Here is a 16,947-nt window from a genome sequence, read left to right as displayed (position 1 = left end):
AAAGAAATTCCCAAAACGCAACCTTCGAAGAGGCAAAAACACAAACACGTTAACTTGGAGCACCCAACACATATAATTCAAAAACACAACAGATTATTAGTGCATTAGAGTTAACCAGACTTACAATTGAGCAACAAGGAGAGGCTCACTTCAACGGAATTCAACTCGGTGTACTCTTTCACTTCAAATCTACTCCTTTATTCGTCTGCAAACTCCTTGAATCTCAGCTCAAATTCACTATTTAGATGGAATTGGTTGAATTTGGAGCAATTGATCGCAAATAATTGAATCGATACAAAGAGGCAACAAACAGTATCGGGCCGTAAATTCTTGAGAAATTTGAGAAGTGAAAAAGTTGAAATCTTGTTTAATTAGAGTTCTGCCTTCGAACAGAAGAAGCTAAAACCTTTTCTTCAATTATTTATTTTACTTGTTGTATTAAATTAATAAATTTCCTATTTCAACACACACAAACAAATAAAACTCTTATATTTTCTATTTTTTTAATAAATAAATTGGCGACTTTTGCATCAATCTTGTGGCTTTTATGATTTTATTATCCAAGTCCAAGAATATTTATTATTTTTCTTCTTATCAAAAATTGCGATGTCAAAAGTATATTTAATTGTCTGAATAAAAAAAGAGTACAATCGACAATACAATAAATTATTTAATGGAGACATACTCTATTTATCTCTGGAAAATAATCGTAAAAGGGACTAATATCAATTTTTAATAAAAATGATTGAATATATTGTAACTGAAGAAAGGATTAGGTAAATAAATTAATATATTGTGGATAATAAATTGCAGGGTAGTATCTATTAATGAAAATGAAGTAATTTTTTGTGAAATATCAAAATGGCAAAAACAAAATATATATCCGGACGGATACACAAAATTTGTTAGGTTTAACAAAATTTAATTACATCCATACAAGCATTCTTTTCATACTTTTGTAACATATTAAAGTATAAGTAAATTTTGTTACTTACAAAAATTAATACATCCTTAAATATCACTAAATTTATGTGCTTTTATTTTTATCAGATGAATAATAATTACACACTACAAGATGCTAGTACTAGAATTTTATTGAGTGGCATTTTTCAAGATCACAATTCTTCAAAATCATGTCTTTAAACATATTGTTGTGATGAGTTGACAATATTTCGTTCAAACACTTCACAAAAAATCACAACTTGCACACTACATTGCTAATCCATCGCCAATTTCTATGCAAACAAAGTCGACTTCTATGGTGGCAAAAATTATGGCGGTTGTTCATGGAATTATTATGAGTAAGGAGTGTGAGCTAGCTCCGATTGCTATTTTTACCGTTTCTATGTTGGCGGCTCGAGCTATGGCAGGACCTGAAGATGATCGTGATTTTCTGCCAACTGACGTCCGCGAGATTCTGGAAGCAGCAAGCGGGACTTTGGTTATTAGCGTTTATCATATGTATAGAACACCAAATAAAGTTGCACATAGTTTGATGCAATTTGCACGGCATATTGAGCACCCTATGAGGTGGACTCAAGATTTCCCTAGTTGGCTTAGGGATATTGTACGGAATGATTTTGAATAATATATTCCGCAAGTTCCGTCTCAAAAAAAAAAAAAAACATGCTATGTTTTTCCCATGACCCGCTTACAAAGTTACAAACATTTATATTTTCTGCAGAAAATTGCTCTAATTTCATATAGGCTCGTTGAGAACCTTTTGCAAATTATTTTGAGTAGGTTGGATGTTCTTGAATCAGCTCAGAATGAATCCAAGAAATCAGGCAAAACCTAATGTTCTTCAAGCTAGAATGAAGTTGTGGAGACAAAGGGCAATCGATACCTCGGGAATCGCATGTGCGGCGTATCCTTATTGCTTCCTCACTTGCAACACGAGTGAAGCTCCTAACTACATGTTGCTGGTCAGTTGACAAATTCCAGCCCAGTCATTGATGCGCCCGAGTGTAATTGAAGGGCAACATCTCCGACAACCTAGGATTCGACACAAAGATGGCATGGGAATCGAGCACATTATGGGAGAAATGGTTTAGGTTAGTGAATGAATACCTTGGCCATGGATCTGTAAGAGTATTCAGTGACTCCAGCAACATGAGGCGTCATGATCACATTCGGAAACTTTAGAATGGCATCATCAGGATCAAACGGCTCGACCCAAGCAACATCCGTCCCTAGCCCTCCCAAGTGACCAGATTTGAGATGATTGAAGCACAGCCTCATAATCACCAGCCCTCCACGCGCTATATTAATCATGAGTTGCACCCTAACATGATATCGATCTCTCAGACAAACTACTTTTGAAGCCACAAAAATGATATAAAGAATATCACAAACCTTTCTCATCGAAGATATGAAAGTATCGTCTACAATGCCAGCCTGAAAAGGGATATATCCTGCATTAAGTACGAGTAAACATTTTTAATGAGACGAGAAAAAGTGGGCGAGACGAGGAGAAGGGGTTTGGATACCGTTTCCTTATTCATCGCCAAGCAACATACTACTATATCAGCGAGGCTTGCAAACTTAAGGATGTCTTGATGGGTGCCCTTCTCATCCACAACTTCATCGTGGACACCATTTTCATTGCACGACTTCTCGGAAAGAGACTTCCAACTCCTTTTCGTTGCAATTATCTTCACGCCAAAGGGTCTCAACCGCTTTGCTAAGTGGATCCCAATGTTTCCGTATCCCAAAATGAATACCTATGCATCACAGAGTAAACAACAAAAATGTAAATTTATCTAATTGTTGAAACACATGATAAGATTTAAAATGCTGCCTATATAAATTTATCTAATCGTTGAAACACTTCAAACGATATGAGGAAAATAGATGAATAAATAATGATTTAAATGGAGTTAATGAGACACAGCAAGCCTCTACTTTTAAGTTGAAATTCTGTACAGATATAGGAAACAAGCATTTTCAGAAACTGTCAACAAATATTAAGGATTAAGCTATTCACACCCACATTCTTTATACATACACCTTGATTTGTAAAAGACAGTTAAAATGAAGATGTGAGGATTCACACTCATATTATAAACCATGGAAGCACTTGTAAATACAAACTGTGCATATTGATAAACGGTGAGACTATGAGCTAGGCAGATATAAAAATCAAGAATCCAGAGTTCGATTTTTCCATTAACGTAAAACTATTTGACAATTCTGGAAGCAAAACGCACCGTTTTCCCTATCAACGTGTCACCAGCTGGATCTCCAAGCCTTTTCTCCTTAATGGAAACCTGCATTTCATGCTGCCACATTGAAAACAATAGAAAATAGTTAGGTACATCTAGCAGGCGTTTAGTTTGCATGACAGATAATGCTGATGATATATTTATCCACAAGACTAGGATTTCTCCAATCCCACCCTTTCAATGGGATATGAATCAAGCTAAACTAGCTAAAATGATAGAAAGTATGAAAGGTCTTGTGATATCCCAAAGTTCCAATACATCTAAGTAAACAAGGGAATAGCCTTAGTGCCTTACTATTTTTATCTATCGAGGTTAATCCTCAAAGTAAACGCCCCCCCTAAAGTACCAAATTCTGGACAGAATATTGATTCTTTTCTTCTTTCTTGTTTCATACGGGTGGCCGGACAATTTCTACGTATGTATTGCCAACTTAATAATGAATAGATATAAATCAATCAAGAGTTCAAGATTGAAATAACCAACTTGCTTACGAAGGAGGCCCAACATCAGATAAATTGCCATTTCAGCACATGAAGAGGCGTTTCCAGTGTTATCACTTGGGATCCTTGCAACCTTAATTCCATGTTTTGTAGCAGCATCTATGTCCACACCTACATGCAAGAAAACATGTGATAAGCTTAGGCAATAGGATATAGGAACGAAGAAGAACATATACCTTCCAACCCAACTCCAAACTGCATAATAAGCTTCATTTTGTTTGCTCTAGCAATGATGTCCAAGTTTAGCCTCATACTTTTTACAACACAAATATCATAATTCCCAATAACACCTGGGATCTCTTTAATGGGAACGGCATCAACCTATCAAAATGCCCCCCAAAAAAGAGAATAACTCATCAATGAAACTAGAAGCAAAGCAAAAGAAACCCCAAACTGTAACTAGAGATACACAGACAAGCACAAGAACGCTATAAGCAAGTAACCATGTTTGAGAACATGAAGCACCTTTATGAATGGATAGCTTCGCAGATACTCCATTGTATAGTTATGGGAAGCAGGAAAATGAGGCCCACAGAAAAGAACATGAGTAATCGGCTTGCTACTCTCACCACTCATTCCCCGGGATTGTCTCAATAAACCTGCACTGAGGGAGGAATGGCATCAAGAAATCACATAAAAAGCAACATAACTGAGGTTAATAATTCCGCAAACAAAGAAAAATATCGAGATAATTACTGGCTCATAAAAATACAATTTTGCAGCAGAAATAAGAAAACTATGAGACGTAATAACACATTAATTTAAGATTTAACGCAGTCCATTAATTATAATATATATGCCAAAATATCATGACCACTAGAGAACTATTGAAAGTGGCAAAAGCCCTTTCATGATGATACACTGAAACAATTAGATCAAGGAAAAATCAGCAAACATATTCATCCACAAGCGCATAACCTTTTCCTTAAACACTGTTAAGACTCCACACTTCTCGGACATTAGAATCCAAACTTACCAGCTTCGTTTATTTTGTTTTGACAAGTCTAGTAAAACGAAAAATTCCCACCATCAAGAATGTATCTACAAGCACAAATACGCATTTTGATTAATTTGAAGAAGATTAGGTGCTTTTGTGAAGAAGATTAGCTGTTTTTGTATTATAATATCATTCCTCTGCTTTTACTTATCCATCCATCTTTAATGTTAAAAGTATACAATAAGCAGCCAACACTTAACACTTGACACAATTTCTTCTCCGAAAAAGGTCCCAATTTAATACTAATACACCAACAGTTCTAGGATTATTTTTTTCGATCATAACAGTTCTAGGAAACTTAAAACACTATTATAAAGATAAAAAAATGACACTATAAATGTTGAAATATAAAATTACACCAACAACTAAATTACATGGAATTACTAAAACCCAAGCAAAATGATTAAGATTAAACAAATGAAACAGAATATTCGGTAAAATACTTTTGGAGATGCACAGAGATCTATTTGTGAACCTAGTGATACCACGTTGATGCAAATGTAGATCAGGGCCTACAACTGAAAATGAGCATCCTTTTTCTGAGACTTGAAATATTATCACTCTGTTTTATAGAATAGAAGATTGCACGCAACAAGATAATGCAAGCAAAGAAAAAAGAAAATTAGCCCCCATTTTTGTCAGACGAACACGATCAGGAGAGCGAAATAGTATCAATAAAACCCTAATTAAAACAAAAAAGGGGGAGTAATCTTCAGCGAGCGACATTCAAACAATTAAACATCGAAAAATAACCCACGGGACCAGTAAGATCGCCAAACATCCACTGTTGTTCGGCTGGTATAGAAACGGCTTTGTCTTGGCACCATTCAATTCAGTGGCTTCTTCTTATTTTGCCTCACTCATTCATCAACAGTATCGACGGCGAGGAGAAGGAATCGGCGGCGGGAATAGATTCCGGTGGGTGGCGAGAGATTCGGCCACTCACTGGACGCCAATCTCTTCGTGTGGGTAGCGTGGCGACGGAGGATGAGGCTGGACGGCGGTGGGTGACGTGGGGCGACGGTGGCTGGAGTGGATGCCGGTGGGTGGCGTGGGGCGATGGATGGGGCGAAAAGTTGAAAGTGGACGAAAATGAGAAATCCAGTGGAATTAGGGCTTTAGAACAACTAGTATGCCCGTCCATGCGATGCACGGCGAGTACAAAATAAAACGACATGTTTAAATAAATAAATAAATAAATATTAATATTAAAGATTACCAAAATATAAACAAATGCTAAATATATTTTAAAATTAAAATACAATAATCAACATCAATTACTCAATAAAAACTCAAATTTGAAAAAAATAAATTTTCAATTTTATATCAAGTGTGATGATAATTATAATTATTAAATAATTAAAAATTATTTGATAAATTTAGTGTTACATATTATTATTATCAAATGAAAATAGATCATTTAATAAAAATAAGTAAAATAGAGAGATGAGAGAGAAACAAATAATTTAGTTTGAAACTTTAAATTTCAATGTCTTTATTATCTTAAAGTTATTGTCATGATCTTGATATTGATAGATCATTTAAGAAAAATAAGTAAAATAGAGAGATGAGAGAAAAACAAATAATTTAGTTTGAAACTTTAAATTTCAATGTCTTTATTATCTTAAAGTTATTGTCATGATCTTGATATTGATATGATCTTTAATTTGATATGTGTATTGAAGTTTTGTTATTAATCAAAGTGCACGAATTTTTGAAAAATGAAAAATTAAAAGCAAAAAGAATTTTGAAGAAAACAGAGAAACAAAGTTGAAAAATCGAAAAGGAAAAAATGACTAAAATAGAGAGAGAGAGAGAGAGAAGATGTGATGACGGATAATTTGAAATTAGTTAGTTAAATTAGGAGAGAATAATGGGTGGTTAAATGGAGAAGATAGTGGGAGAGAGAAATTTTGGCGGTAAAAATTTACCGTTAGACTGATCTTTTATATAATATATAGATTACTTCCCTCCCCAAAAAATGGGTTACCCGAATCCGAAAAATAGCAATTTGTTTGTATCCTACTAATTTGATAATCAGATACTCTAGTATTTGGGTACCCTAAATTACCCAAATTATTTCAATTTTTCAAATGACTTTCAGGCTTAATCGCAAAACCGTTGTCTATAGTCATATTAGACAATAAATTTTAAGACTTGTCGTCTGAATTCTCGTTGATAGACAACGCTTATCCTATAAATTGTTGTCTATCAACGTATAGACAACAGTTTTCGAAGCTTATTATCTATGAACTGAATTTTTATAGTGTCAAACCTCTCTTTCTCTCTAGGCTAGATGTACAACATAATCCAAATTTCCCTAGCAACATTGAAATTCATTTGTAGATATGGCTAATGCCATTTAGTAAAGAAGAAAAAGGAACTGATCAGTTTTCACAAGGCAAAAAATATGGGTTATTAGCGTGTAAATACACAAATTTTCAGCATTTTTTAGTTTTTTTCACGAACTTTATTTTTTGAATCTAAATACACGAATTTAGTGTTTTCTTATTTTTCTCAGGACAAACAATTCCAATCAAATTAAAACTGATTTGGTGTCTATATTGCCTGGAATTTCATCCAGCCTAAGAATGAACAATTGATGCGGCGCTCTCTCTCTCAAGGGAGTCTCTTGGCCGCCGCCTAGGCGGTCCTTCCGCGGGCGATTCTGGCCGGCCGGCTGTGGTCTTCTTCGGCCGGCGTTATGACGACTCTCTCGTCCTCCCGATTTTCCTCCGTTACACACCAACGTACAATTTCTACCTAGGGTTTCCCTCCAACCGCCGCTGTTTCTTGCGGATCCCTCTCTCGGCGACGCTTTGTCTATCAGCTTCAATTCCTCCCTGATTGCTCCCTGTTCCCGGAAGTTCCCGACTCTGATATTATCATGGCGGCAACTAGGGTTTCGTCCGTGTGCGCTGATAGTTCGTCCTCGGTCCCTGTGGCATCTGCGCCCTCGGTGGGGACTAGGGATCCAAACGCACTCCCTCCTCATTCTGTGTCTGTCGCAGCCAAGATTAACAGCAGCATGGCAATGCTTCCTTCGTCAGCGGGCAATTCTCTGTCGCCGTTCGCGAACTCCGTCATTACCTCGTTTTCGTGAGATCAATCCTCTTCTTGCTGCGATGTCGATCAGTCTGGTGGTGTCCTTCGTTCGGGGCAATCGGTAGGGGTGAGCAGAAACCGAACCGACCGAAAAAACTGACCAAAAAATGGTCGAACCGATCGGTTTTCGATCGGTTTTTTCGGCCTGGGGTCGGTTCAGCCCAAATTTTTTAGAAATTTTGGTTTGGTCGGCCGGTTCGGTTTTCTTGATTTTGGCCGGTCGAAAACCGAACCGACCGACCATAATTTAGTTTACTAGGGTTTTTTTTCCCCCACTAATTCTCCCTAACCTAATTCCTCTCCATTGCGCCGCACCCCACCCCACCTGCAGGCCCTCTGCCCTCAGCGCCACTCTCTAGTCTCCCCCATTCCTAACCCTAACCGGTTCACCCTTACGGACAACCACCCGCCGGGCGCCGGCGAACCAGAACCCCAGCCCAGTCCGAGGCAGCGCGAACAGCAGCCTGGAACTCGAAGCCGTCGCCACGACCGCGATTCGCGAAGAACCACCCCAGCCCGCAGTCGTCGTCGCCGCGCCCAGCCCGCAGCCGTCGTTGTCCACAGCACAGGTTAGTTTCGGTAATTCCGTTCAATTCAGTTTGCTTTCTGTTTAGTTCAGTTTTTTGTTGAATGTTGAGAAATGAGAATGATAACAAATTTGATAGTTTAGTTGGAAGATTGTTGTTAGTTCAAATGAAACGATGCCAAGTTTGAAGTTTCAAAATATTTGATATTGTTGGTAGACTGTAGTTAGTTAGTTGGCTGATTGTTGGCGTTAATTGTTGGTGTTATTGTTGGCAGATTTGATAATGTCGCAAGTTGATGGATCGAGTCCGAGTGACATGCCTCCACCCCCCCACCACCAACAAGTGGTCCAAGTCCAACCGAGTCGGTACAAACAACCTCAAAGAAAAGGAAAATCGATAGGAATGAGTCAGATGTATGGAAACAATTCACCCGATTTGAAGATGATGAGGGAAACAAGAAAGCAAATTGCATATATTGTAAGCAATTTCTGTGATTCTAAAAAGAATGGAACTTCATCTCTTTAAGCTCATATGACTAGTAAAAGATGCAAGAAGGGGTGTGTGACTTCGTATGCGAGACAAACTTAATTGTCTTTGCATCCGGTGCCTCAAGAGGGGGTGTGATAATGGGCCAGTGGTGGGTAGTTTAAACACTTGGGTATTTGATCAGGAATTTTGTAGATCGAAGTTGGTTGAGATGGTAATTAAAGATGAGCTCCCCTTTTCAATTGTTGAAGGTGAAGGATTTAGGGAATTTGTGAGAGCTTTGTGTGCAAAATTTAAAATTCCTTTACGTTTCACCATATCACGTGACGTTGGAAACATATATGCATGTGAGAAGGAAAAGATGATGGAGTTTTTTAGATCAACTAAGCAAAGTGTATGCTTAACTACAGATACTTGGACTTCATTGCAAAAGTTGAATTATATGTGCATCACAGCTCATTACATTGATGATGAATGGACTTTGCATAAGAAAATCATTAACTTTTGCACAATTGAGAGTCATAGGGGTGAGATACTTGGTAGACAAGTTGATGCATGCTTGCGTGAATGGGGAATTTCTCGAGTTTCTTGTGTGACAGTTGATAATGCTTCTTCAAATGACACATTGCTTTCTGCTTTGAAAAGTAAGTTGGTTGCTAGGGATGCTTGTTTGGGTGGGGGCAAGTATATTCACATGAGGTGTGTGGCTCATATTTTTAATCTTGTGGTGCAAAGTGGACTTAAAGAAGTAGGTCCTTCAATTGTGAAGATTAGATAAGCAGTTAAATACATTAACAATTCTTGTCAAAGAATTGCAAGGTTTAATGAGTGTGTCAAAGAAGAGAAGATTGAAAGTAAAAGTGGATTATGCCTAGATGTTCCTACTAGGTGGAATTCTACTTATACTATGTTGGAGCATGCTTGTAAATTTGAAAAAGCCTTTGATTTGTTTGAAGTGAGAGATCCTTTTTATAAGGTAGAGCTTGGAAATACGCCTGATTGTGTTGATTGGAAAAATGGAAAGAAAATGTGTCAAGTGTTGAAGACATTCTATGAGTTGACGGTGAAGATCTCGGGGTCATTGTATGTAACTTCAAATGCGTTTTTCTTAGAGATTGCTCAAATGTTGGTGTTGTTTAAAGGATGGGTAAGAGGGTCCGCCTTAGATGTAAGACCAATGGGGTTGAAGATGAAGGAAAAGTTTGACAAGTATTGGGGTGATCCAACCAAAATGAACAAGTTCATTTTCTTTGCCTTGGTTGTTGATCCAAGGTATAAGTTCAAGTTCTTGAAGTTTATGCTTGAAGAATCATATGGCAATGAAATTGGCACATCTTTAGCGGCTAGTGTGAAGGATGAGTTGTATGCTTTGTATGATGATATAAAGCGTTGTATCAACCATCAAATGATCATTCTATTGAGGTTGAATCTTCTTCACAACAAGAGCATACACTCCTTATTTATTGGTGGACAAGTATGAGAAGCAAATAATGCTTGAAGGAGACGATGTGGCCAATGATTTGGATGTGTACTTGAATGAGAAGAAGAAGGTGCCTAATGTGAAGAACTTTGATTTGTTGACTTGGTGGAAGGGTCATGAACCTAGGTTGCCTATTCTTGCTAAGCTTGCCCGAGATGTGTTGTCGGTACCCGTTTCTACGGTTGCATCCGAGTCCGCTTTTAGCACCGGGGGAAGGGTGCTCGATCCTTTTAGAAGTTCTTTGAATCCTACTATGGTGGAGAGCCTCATTTGTGCCCAAGATTGGTTGAGGATGGGAAAGGATCCTATTAAAGTTGAAGAAGATTTGGAGTCTATTCGAAAGCACGAAGAAGGTTAGTTATATATCAAATGAATAATTTCTTTATATTTTATTTATTATGATTAGCTTGTAACTTATTTCATTTTATTTTGTAGCTTTGAAGATCCTTGGAGTTGGAGTTGTCATAAATGAAGAATCAAATCAAGCCGTGTAGACTAGAGTGAAGATTGGAAAAATGAATGTTGGAACTTGGAAGTTTGAATGTTGGATTTCATTTTATTTTATTTTGTAACTTTATATGTTGGATTTTGAATGTTGGAAGTTTGGAACTTGGATTTGGAATGTTGGATTTGGATTTTTAATTTTAGATCATGTTTTTATGTTTAAATATTTTTTGTGAATAGCTGAAAATTAATTGTTAGGTGGAAAAAAAAATTGCACAGGGTCGGCCGGTTCGGTTCGGTCGGCCGCCGAAACCGACAACTGCCCGGTTCGGTTTTCGGGCGGTTTGAATGTTGAGTTTCGGTCGGTCGGCCAGATTTTTTCTGGACCGGTCGGTCGGTCGGCCGACTAAAATCGGTCAGTCGGTGGGCCGAACCGACCGATGCTCACCCCTAGCAACCGGAGCAGCAGCGATTGCTTTTGGAGTTAGGTCGGGGTGAGAAGTCCTACATCCGTCCGGTACTCCTCCCGTGAAGTCGTTTGCCGAGTCTCTTAGACAATCTTTGGGATGCCCCGCAAACATCCCGGCTCATGATTTTGTGGTGCTGAAACCCGCAATGGTGGACGACAGGCCGTGTCTTTCTATCTCCTCGGCTTTCCGTCAATGGCAAATCAAATCCTTTCAACATGCCATTCATGGGACGGTTTTTCTTTGCAAAGGCGATTCGCCGAGATTTGCAGCGGATCTTTTTACTGAGCTCTCTAGCCTCTGAAAAATGCCGTCTCCATGGCAGGTTATCCCTCTGAGCAAGGGATATTTCACTTTGAAGTTCTCGTCACCTGAGGATCATGCTTTGGCTTTCGCAAAATCTGCTTGGCGTCTTCGTGTGGGGTTTCTTTTCCTTAAGGTATGGACTCCCAACTTCAATCTGAACAAGATTGTTTCTTCTACTGCTCAGGTTTGGGTCCGTATCTTTAATCCCCCGCATAAGTTTTGGCATCCAAAAGTTCTCTCTGGTATAGCTAGGCATGTTGGCACTCCTATTCTCGTTGATGGCATGTCTGCTAGGGCTTCGGTTGGTTATTTTGCTAGGGTGTAAGTTGAGATGAATGTGGCCTTGGATATCCCTGAGTTTCTTGATGTTAAATGTAATGATGATATTTATGAAATTGAGTTTGGATATGAGAATTTGCCATACTTCTGTTGTCTTTGTTCTGCGATTGGCCATGTCACTGATGACTGCAGGAAACTTTCTTCGGGCAAAGAGCCTGCTTCTCCGACTAAGCAGACAGAACAGTTAATAGTTTGCGAGGCAGGAAGCATCGCAATAGATCTCGACAATGGAAGAAGAATATGAGCCGTTCTGTTGCGAACCGACAAGACGCGAATGAGGTGCCTGGTTCTGCTTGGCTGGATATAATGAGAAGTCTTCGCCCAGACGTGAATATGTGAAGGGTTGTATACTAAAAGCAAGACTTTATGCTTGTATACATTGATTCCTTTGTTCACTGTGATTCTTCTATCTGAAATATTGTTATTGCATAATCCTATTATAGTCCAATTTATCTCATACTACAGATTATATGGTGTGTTGTAGATCACAGAAGATCATATAATTGAAAAAAGTTGAGATATAAATTGAGTTCACAATCGAGGCAACTATGGACGAGTTGCTGGTTTAGATTGTAGCATAAAGGATAAATAGTTTGTCTTGGCTATTTATTTATGCTAGTACCTTTCGTGTATTGAACAGGATTCGTGTATTGAACAGGATCACAGTGAGATGAATTCTTATATTCTGACTAATTAAGAATCAACCTTAGTTGGATTAATCGGTGTGAATAATAGAAGTGAGATGAATTCTTATATTCTGACTAATTAAGAATCAACCTTAGTTGGATTAATCGGTGTGAATAATAGATTAATTCTTATATTCTGACTAATTAAGAATCAACCTTAGTTGGATTAATCGGTGTGAATAATAGATTGACTATTGGCGACTTAAATAGTCTTAACCTTAGTTGGATTAATCGGTGTGAATAATAGATTGACTTAACCTTAGTTGGCATTAATCGGTTGTGAATAATAGATTGACTATTGCTTTGATTTATCATGGGTGAGAGTTCTCTTGAAGCTCAATATACTCGATACTTTGGGTGATAGCAATTATTATTTGACATGCGATTATATTGCAATAAGGAACCGTGTCATGCTAATAATAGGATTAGGACTGGTAAACCGGTCGGTTCGGTCCGAACCGGTTTACCGGTTAACCGGAACCGAATTAAGCCCTATGGAGTAACCGAAAACCGAACCGGTTTACGGTCTGGTTAACCGAATAACCGGTCGGTTAAACCGACCGGTTATTCGGTTAACCGGACAAATCGATTAATTAGGTGATTTCGATTTCGGCCAGAATTAACCGGTTAACCGGTTAATCGGTTAACCAAATTAATCCCAAAAAATTTGAAATTAATGAATTGTAGAAAGTGGGGTTCGAACCTTAGCCTTTCAAAGAAAGGATGATGTCCTATCCACTCCACCAAACTAATGTTTTATGCTTATTAAGAACACAAAACATTTTATAAAGACTTATAAGGTTATAGTAAAAAAAAAAGAACAATTTTAATTCTAATAAATAAATTCCCAACCTAAGCCAACAATTTAACCACAAATCAATGCTATAAAATACTGAACTGGAGTGGACACAAAATGCAGTGAAACAGAGGTGGCAAAAAGTCATTTTTATAGTTTTATATTTTCTTTCGTTTGAAGGATGGTAATCCAATCTCACTTATGAAAATTAAAGTAATAAAGTGGTGACTATAATCTGTTACACAATAAAGCTCAACTCAACAATGAGCCAATGAGAGGCATTTTCTGTTACAAATACAATTTTGCACATGCAAGCATAAATCCATGCAATGCTTTTGGATAGAGACATAATTTTGAGATTTATCATAAGTCATAACACTAATACACAATAGCATCAACCTTCGAGCAACTCCTTTTCATTTCATCTCATATATTAAGTATTGCAGTTCTTTTCCCTATTGTCACACACAACACAACCGCATATTAAACTGTATAACTACAAAGTGAAGATTCATATTAGCAGTGGAATGCTGAATTTCTGCACTGCAGTTGAGACACACTAGCATACGAAATTGAATAGATTTACATAATGGTCAAAATTTGCAGGAGCAACATTTATTCTACCTTTTGAAGGCACTCTCGAAACTGCCAAACTGGTATCTGTCTATGGCAAATTGGACAGACGGGATGGTGAAGGAAGCGATGGCAGCCGGGATGGCGGGCGAAAGTAGGCGATGGCAAATGCAGCGGCGGATGGGAGAAAGGGGCTGGGAGAGCGGTTGCGTCCTGCCGCCTACTGGCTGACCAGGGGGGGAGCGGTGCCGGTGCCGGTGGGAAGACACGTCGGTGCTGGTGGGAAGATGCACCGGACGTCGGAAGAGAAAAGGAGGCGCCGCAAAGTGTGAAGTGCAGAACAGCAGAAGAGGGCTGGGAGAGTGGCTGCGTCCTGCCGCCTACAGGCTGAGCACGGGGGAAGGGGGGAAAGAGCGGCGCCGGTGCCGGTGGGAAGACACGCCGGTCGGACGTCGGAAGAAGAAGTGAGGCGCCGCCCGCAAAGCGTGAAGTGCAGAACAGGCGTGAATTGAGAAGAGAAGTGAGACGCGAGAACCCTAACTAATTTGATATAAAATAAAATATAAAACAATTAATTTAATAATTTAAGTAACCGGTTAATCGGTTTAACCGGTTAACCGACCGGTTAAACCGATTAACCGGTTAACAGAGATATAACTAACCGATAACCGAACCGAACCGGTAAAAACCGATTATCGGTTAACCGATAACCGGTTTTTCCGGTTCGGTTACGGTTTTAACCGAAAAAACCGACACCGAATTACCAGCCCTAAATAGGATGATAATATCCTCTCGAGGTACTTAATAAGTTTATCGTATTAAACCCTGCAGGTGGAATTAGTTCCGATACGATAATAAGTTTAAGTGGTAGCACTCGAGATGTCGTTTATAATTAAGCGACTAATTAATTAATTAATTGACCGTCAGAGGAATTAATTAATTAATGGTTATTGGATATCTTAAACACGGGAATTAATTAAGTCTAATACTAGCCCCGACTCACCTAAAGAATAAAGAGGTAATTCAGTATTAATTTTTTAGTGGAATAAATTAATACTTGTGTCTCGATTTTATTCTGGGCTGAATAGGAAAATCGAGCACTGGGAGGCCAAACTTTATTCAAGCTAGTAGATCCCCGCTTGGCCCAATAAAGGCTTCACTCCATATGGGGCTTCCGTCCATCTATTTCTCACTTAAGCCTTTGGGCTTTATTTTAGTTTAATTAGATGATGGGCTTATTATTTAGGGTTTTAATACCCAGTATAAATAATAGGTACAACCCTAATTCTAATTACTTGTGACATTACGTGAGATAAAATAGAGATAAATCTATGAGAACACAGAAAGTGAGGCGGCACGTTTCCCTAGAAAAAGGAGGGGACTTGAAGATCGTTGCCATCCAACGTCAAGTCTTGCCGTGGGAACAAGTTGGAAGATCAACACTGGAGTCGATCATTGCCGGATTTGCAAGTAAGATTCAATCCTCTTGCTATAGGGACATGGTTTTTGTATGTATTCGTTTGATATCCGAAATGGATCACAGGCACGTGAATCATATGTCAAAATATGGTTCCTTCAATTGGTATCAGAGCCGTGGTTCCAGAATTTCGGCTCTATCGGATAAATGAATAGTAAAACCATTAAGTTTTTTTTCATTTTTCCTGCTGTTGTTCTTCGTGGCTTGTTGATTTGTCGATTTGATGTTGTAATCGTTTTTCAATCACGAGAAAATCCGTGATTAGATTAGTTTTTCGAATTGTTTTTTTTTTTTCTGTTGTAATCTGTAAATATGGAAAATCAATTCGGACGGTACTGTGCATGAAGAACAAAGAACAAGAACTGATGCTGATCCAGACGACACCGGATTTTGGTGGGCGCCGCCGTGCCTGGTGCGAATCGAGCCACCTGCGGGCTCTGGTTATCCACTAGCTTACTTTTCATGGCTGCTCTCCGTCCGATTTGCGGCTGATACTGTGGCCGCTATGGCTCTTGGCGTGAGCAGTTGGGGACGTTCCGACGCCCCTTACCAGCTTACCTGTCGAAGGCTTGTGCCGCGGTATTGATTATCGCCGCTCTGAATCGACATGGAGGTCCGAGTCGCGACGACAGAAAGTAGTTCGATGGAAAGAAGTTGTCCAGAGGCTGTGCGACCAGAAGGCTCGCATCCTCGTCTGCCGGCGGCGTCCTTCCATCGGTGGAGGTTCATCGGAGAAGGGAGAGGTCGTGGTTGAAGGCGGGGTTGGGCGGCGGCTGAGGGTTGACCGATTGGACGAGGAGGAGAGGTGGCGCCGCTGTGGTGCTGTGTTTTTTTTTAAAACCCTAACAGCGGCGCGTCTCAAGATGGGCCAGAGAAGGGTTCACGAATTTGGGCCTGCGGTTTTGGGCCACGCACAACAGTTATTGGGCCGTGCTTCATCTGTTGCTTTGGGCTGTGCCAGATCCGGGCCTGGGCGGTTTTTCAGCCGGTTTTGGTTCCTAATCCACGCCTCTCTTCAGCTTGGGCGTCCTTTGCTCAGTCTTGGGCTCTTTATGTTAATTTATTTCTTTTCTATTATTCAGTGTAATAGATTAGAAATGGGATTCCACGAATGAGCCGCGAAGAATTTCTTTTTTTTTTATTGTTCTTAGCATGTCGTAGATTTAATCACCGTTAAAGTGTTTTGAGCATGATTTTATTTGCTTATGTGAATGTAAATGCACATAGAATATCATGCTAGGTTCTATCACATTTTCACTAAGCACGTTTTATTTTCAAGCGAGCATGTTTTATTACATGTGTTCTAGAAATGCATGCTTAGGTTTTCCGTGTCAACGTGATTTAACCTGTAAACCTTTTGAAGTAAAAGACTAAGCGGATAATTCAATTTTTTAAATAAAATTGATATAGACCTCCACAGTTGGTTTAAGACAAAGTAAATTGATAATTGGTGTAAACGTCCACACGAACGTGGCTTGCACTAGTTATTAATTTGCAGCTTTTGTCGGTTAAACTTCTAAATTAAAAATATTTTAATCTT

General features: G+C 38.9%; 1 protein-coding gene and 1 long non-coding RNA gene across 2 annotated transcripts; one reads left to right on the top strand and one right to left on the bottom strand.

Annotated features, from left to right (window-relative positions):
* Positions 1–1,615: 1,615 nt before the first annotated feature.
* Positions 1,616–4,710, bottom strand: LOC131004301 (uncharacterized). The gene is made up of 8 exons (XM_057930949.1): positions 4,701–4,710; positions 4,190–4,323; positions 3,901–4,045; positions 3,708–3,835; positions 3,210–3,281; positions 2,490–2,723; positions 2,071–2,397; positions 1,616–1,995 (listed from the first exon to the last, which is right to left on the bottom strand). Exons 2-8 carry the CDS (start codon positions 4,298–4,300, stop codon positions 1,927–1,929), a joined length of 1,086 nt encoding a protein of 361 aa, XP_057786932.1. The 5' UTR covers positions 4,301–4,323; positions 4,701–4,710; the 3' UTR covers positions 1,616–1,926.
* Positions 4,711–10,449: 5,739 nt separating this feature from the next.
* LOC131004294 (uncharacterized) lies at positions 10,450–10,971 on the top strand. Its single transcript, XR_009094956.1, has 2 exons — positions 10,450–10,672; positions 10,755–10,971. It is a non-coding gene; the product is annotated as an uncharacterized LOC131004294 (long non-coding RNA).
* The last annotated feature ends 5,976 nt before the right edge of the window (positions 10,972–16,947 follow it).

Source organism: Salvia miltiorrhiza, unplaced genomic scaffold (genome assembly GCF_028751815.1).
Source record: "Salvia miltiorrhiza cultivar Shanhuang (shh) unplaced genomic scaffold, IMPLAD_Smil_shh original_scaffold_371, whole genome shotgun sequence".
Classification (NCBI taxonomy): domain Eukaryota; kingdom Viridiplantae; phylum Streptophyta; class Magnoliopsida; order Lamiales; family Lamiaceae; genus Salvia; species Salvia miltiorrhiza.
The sequence above is the reverse complement of the archived record's forward strand: the minus strand, read 5'-3'. Positions and strand labels throughout refer to the sequence as shown.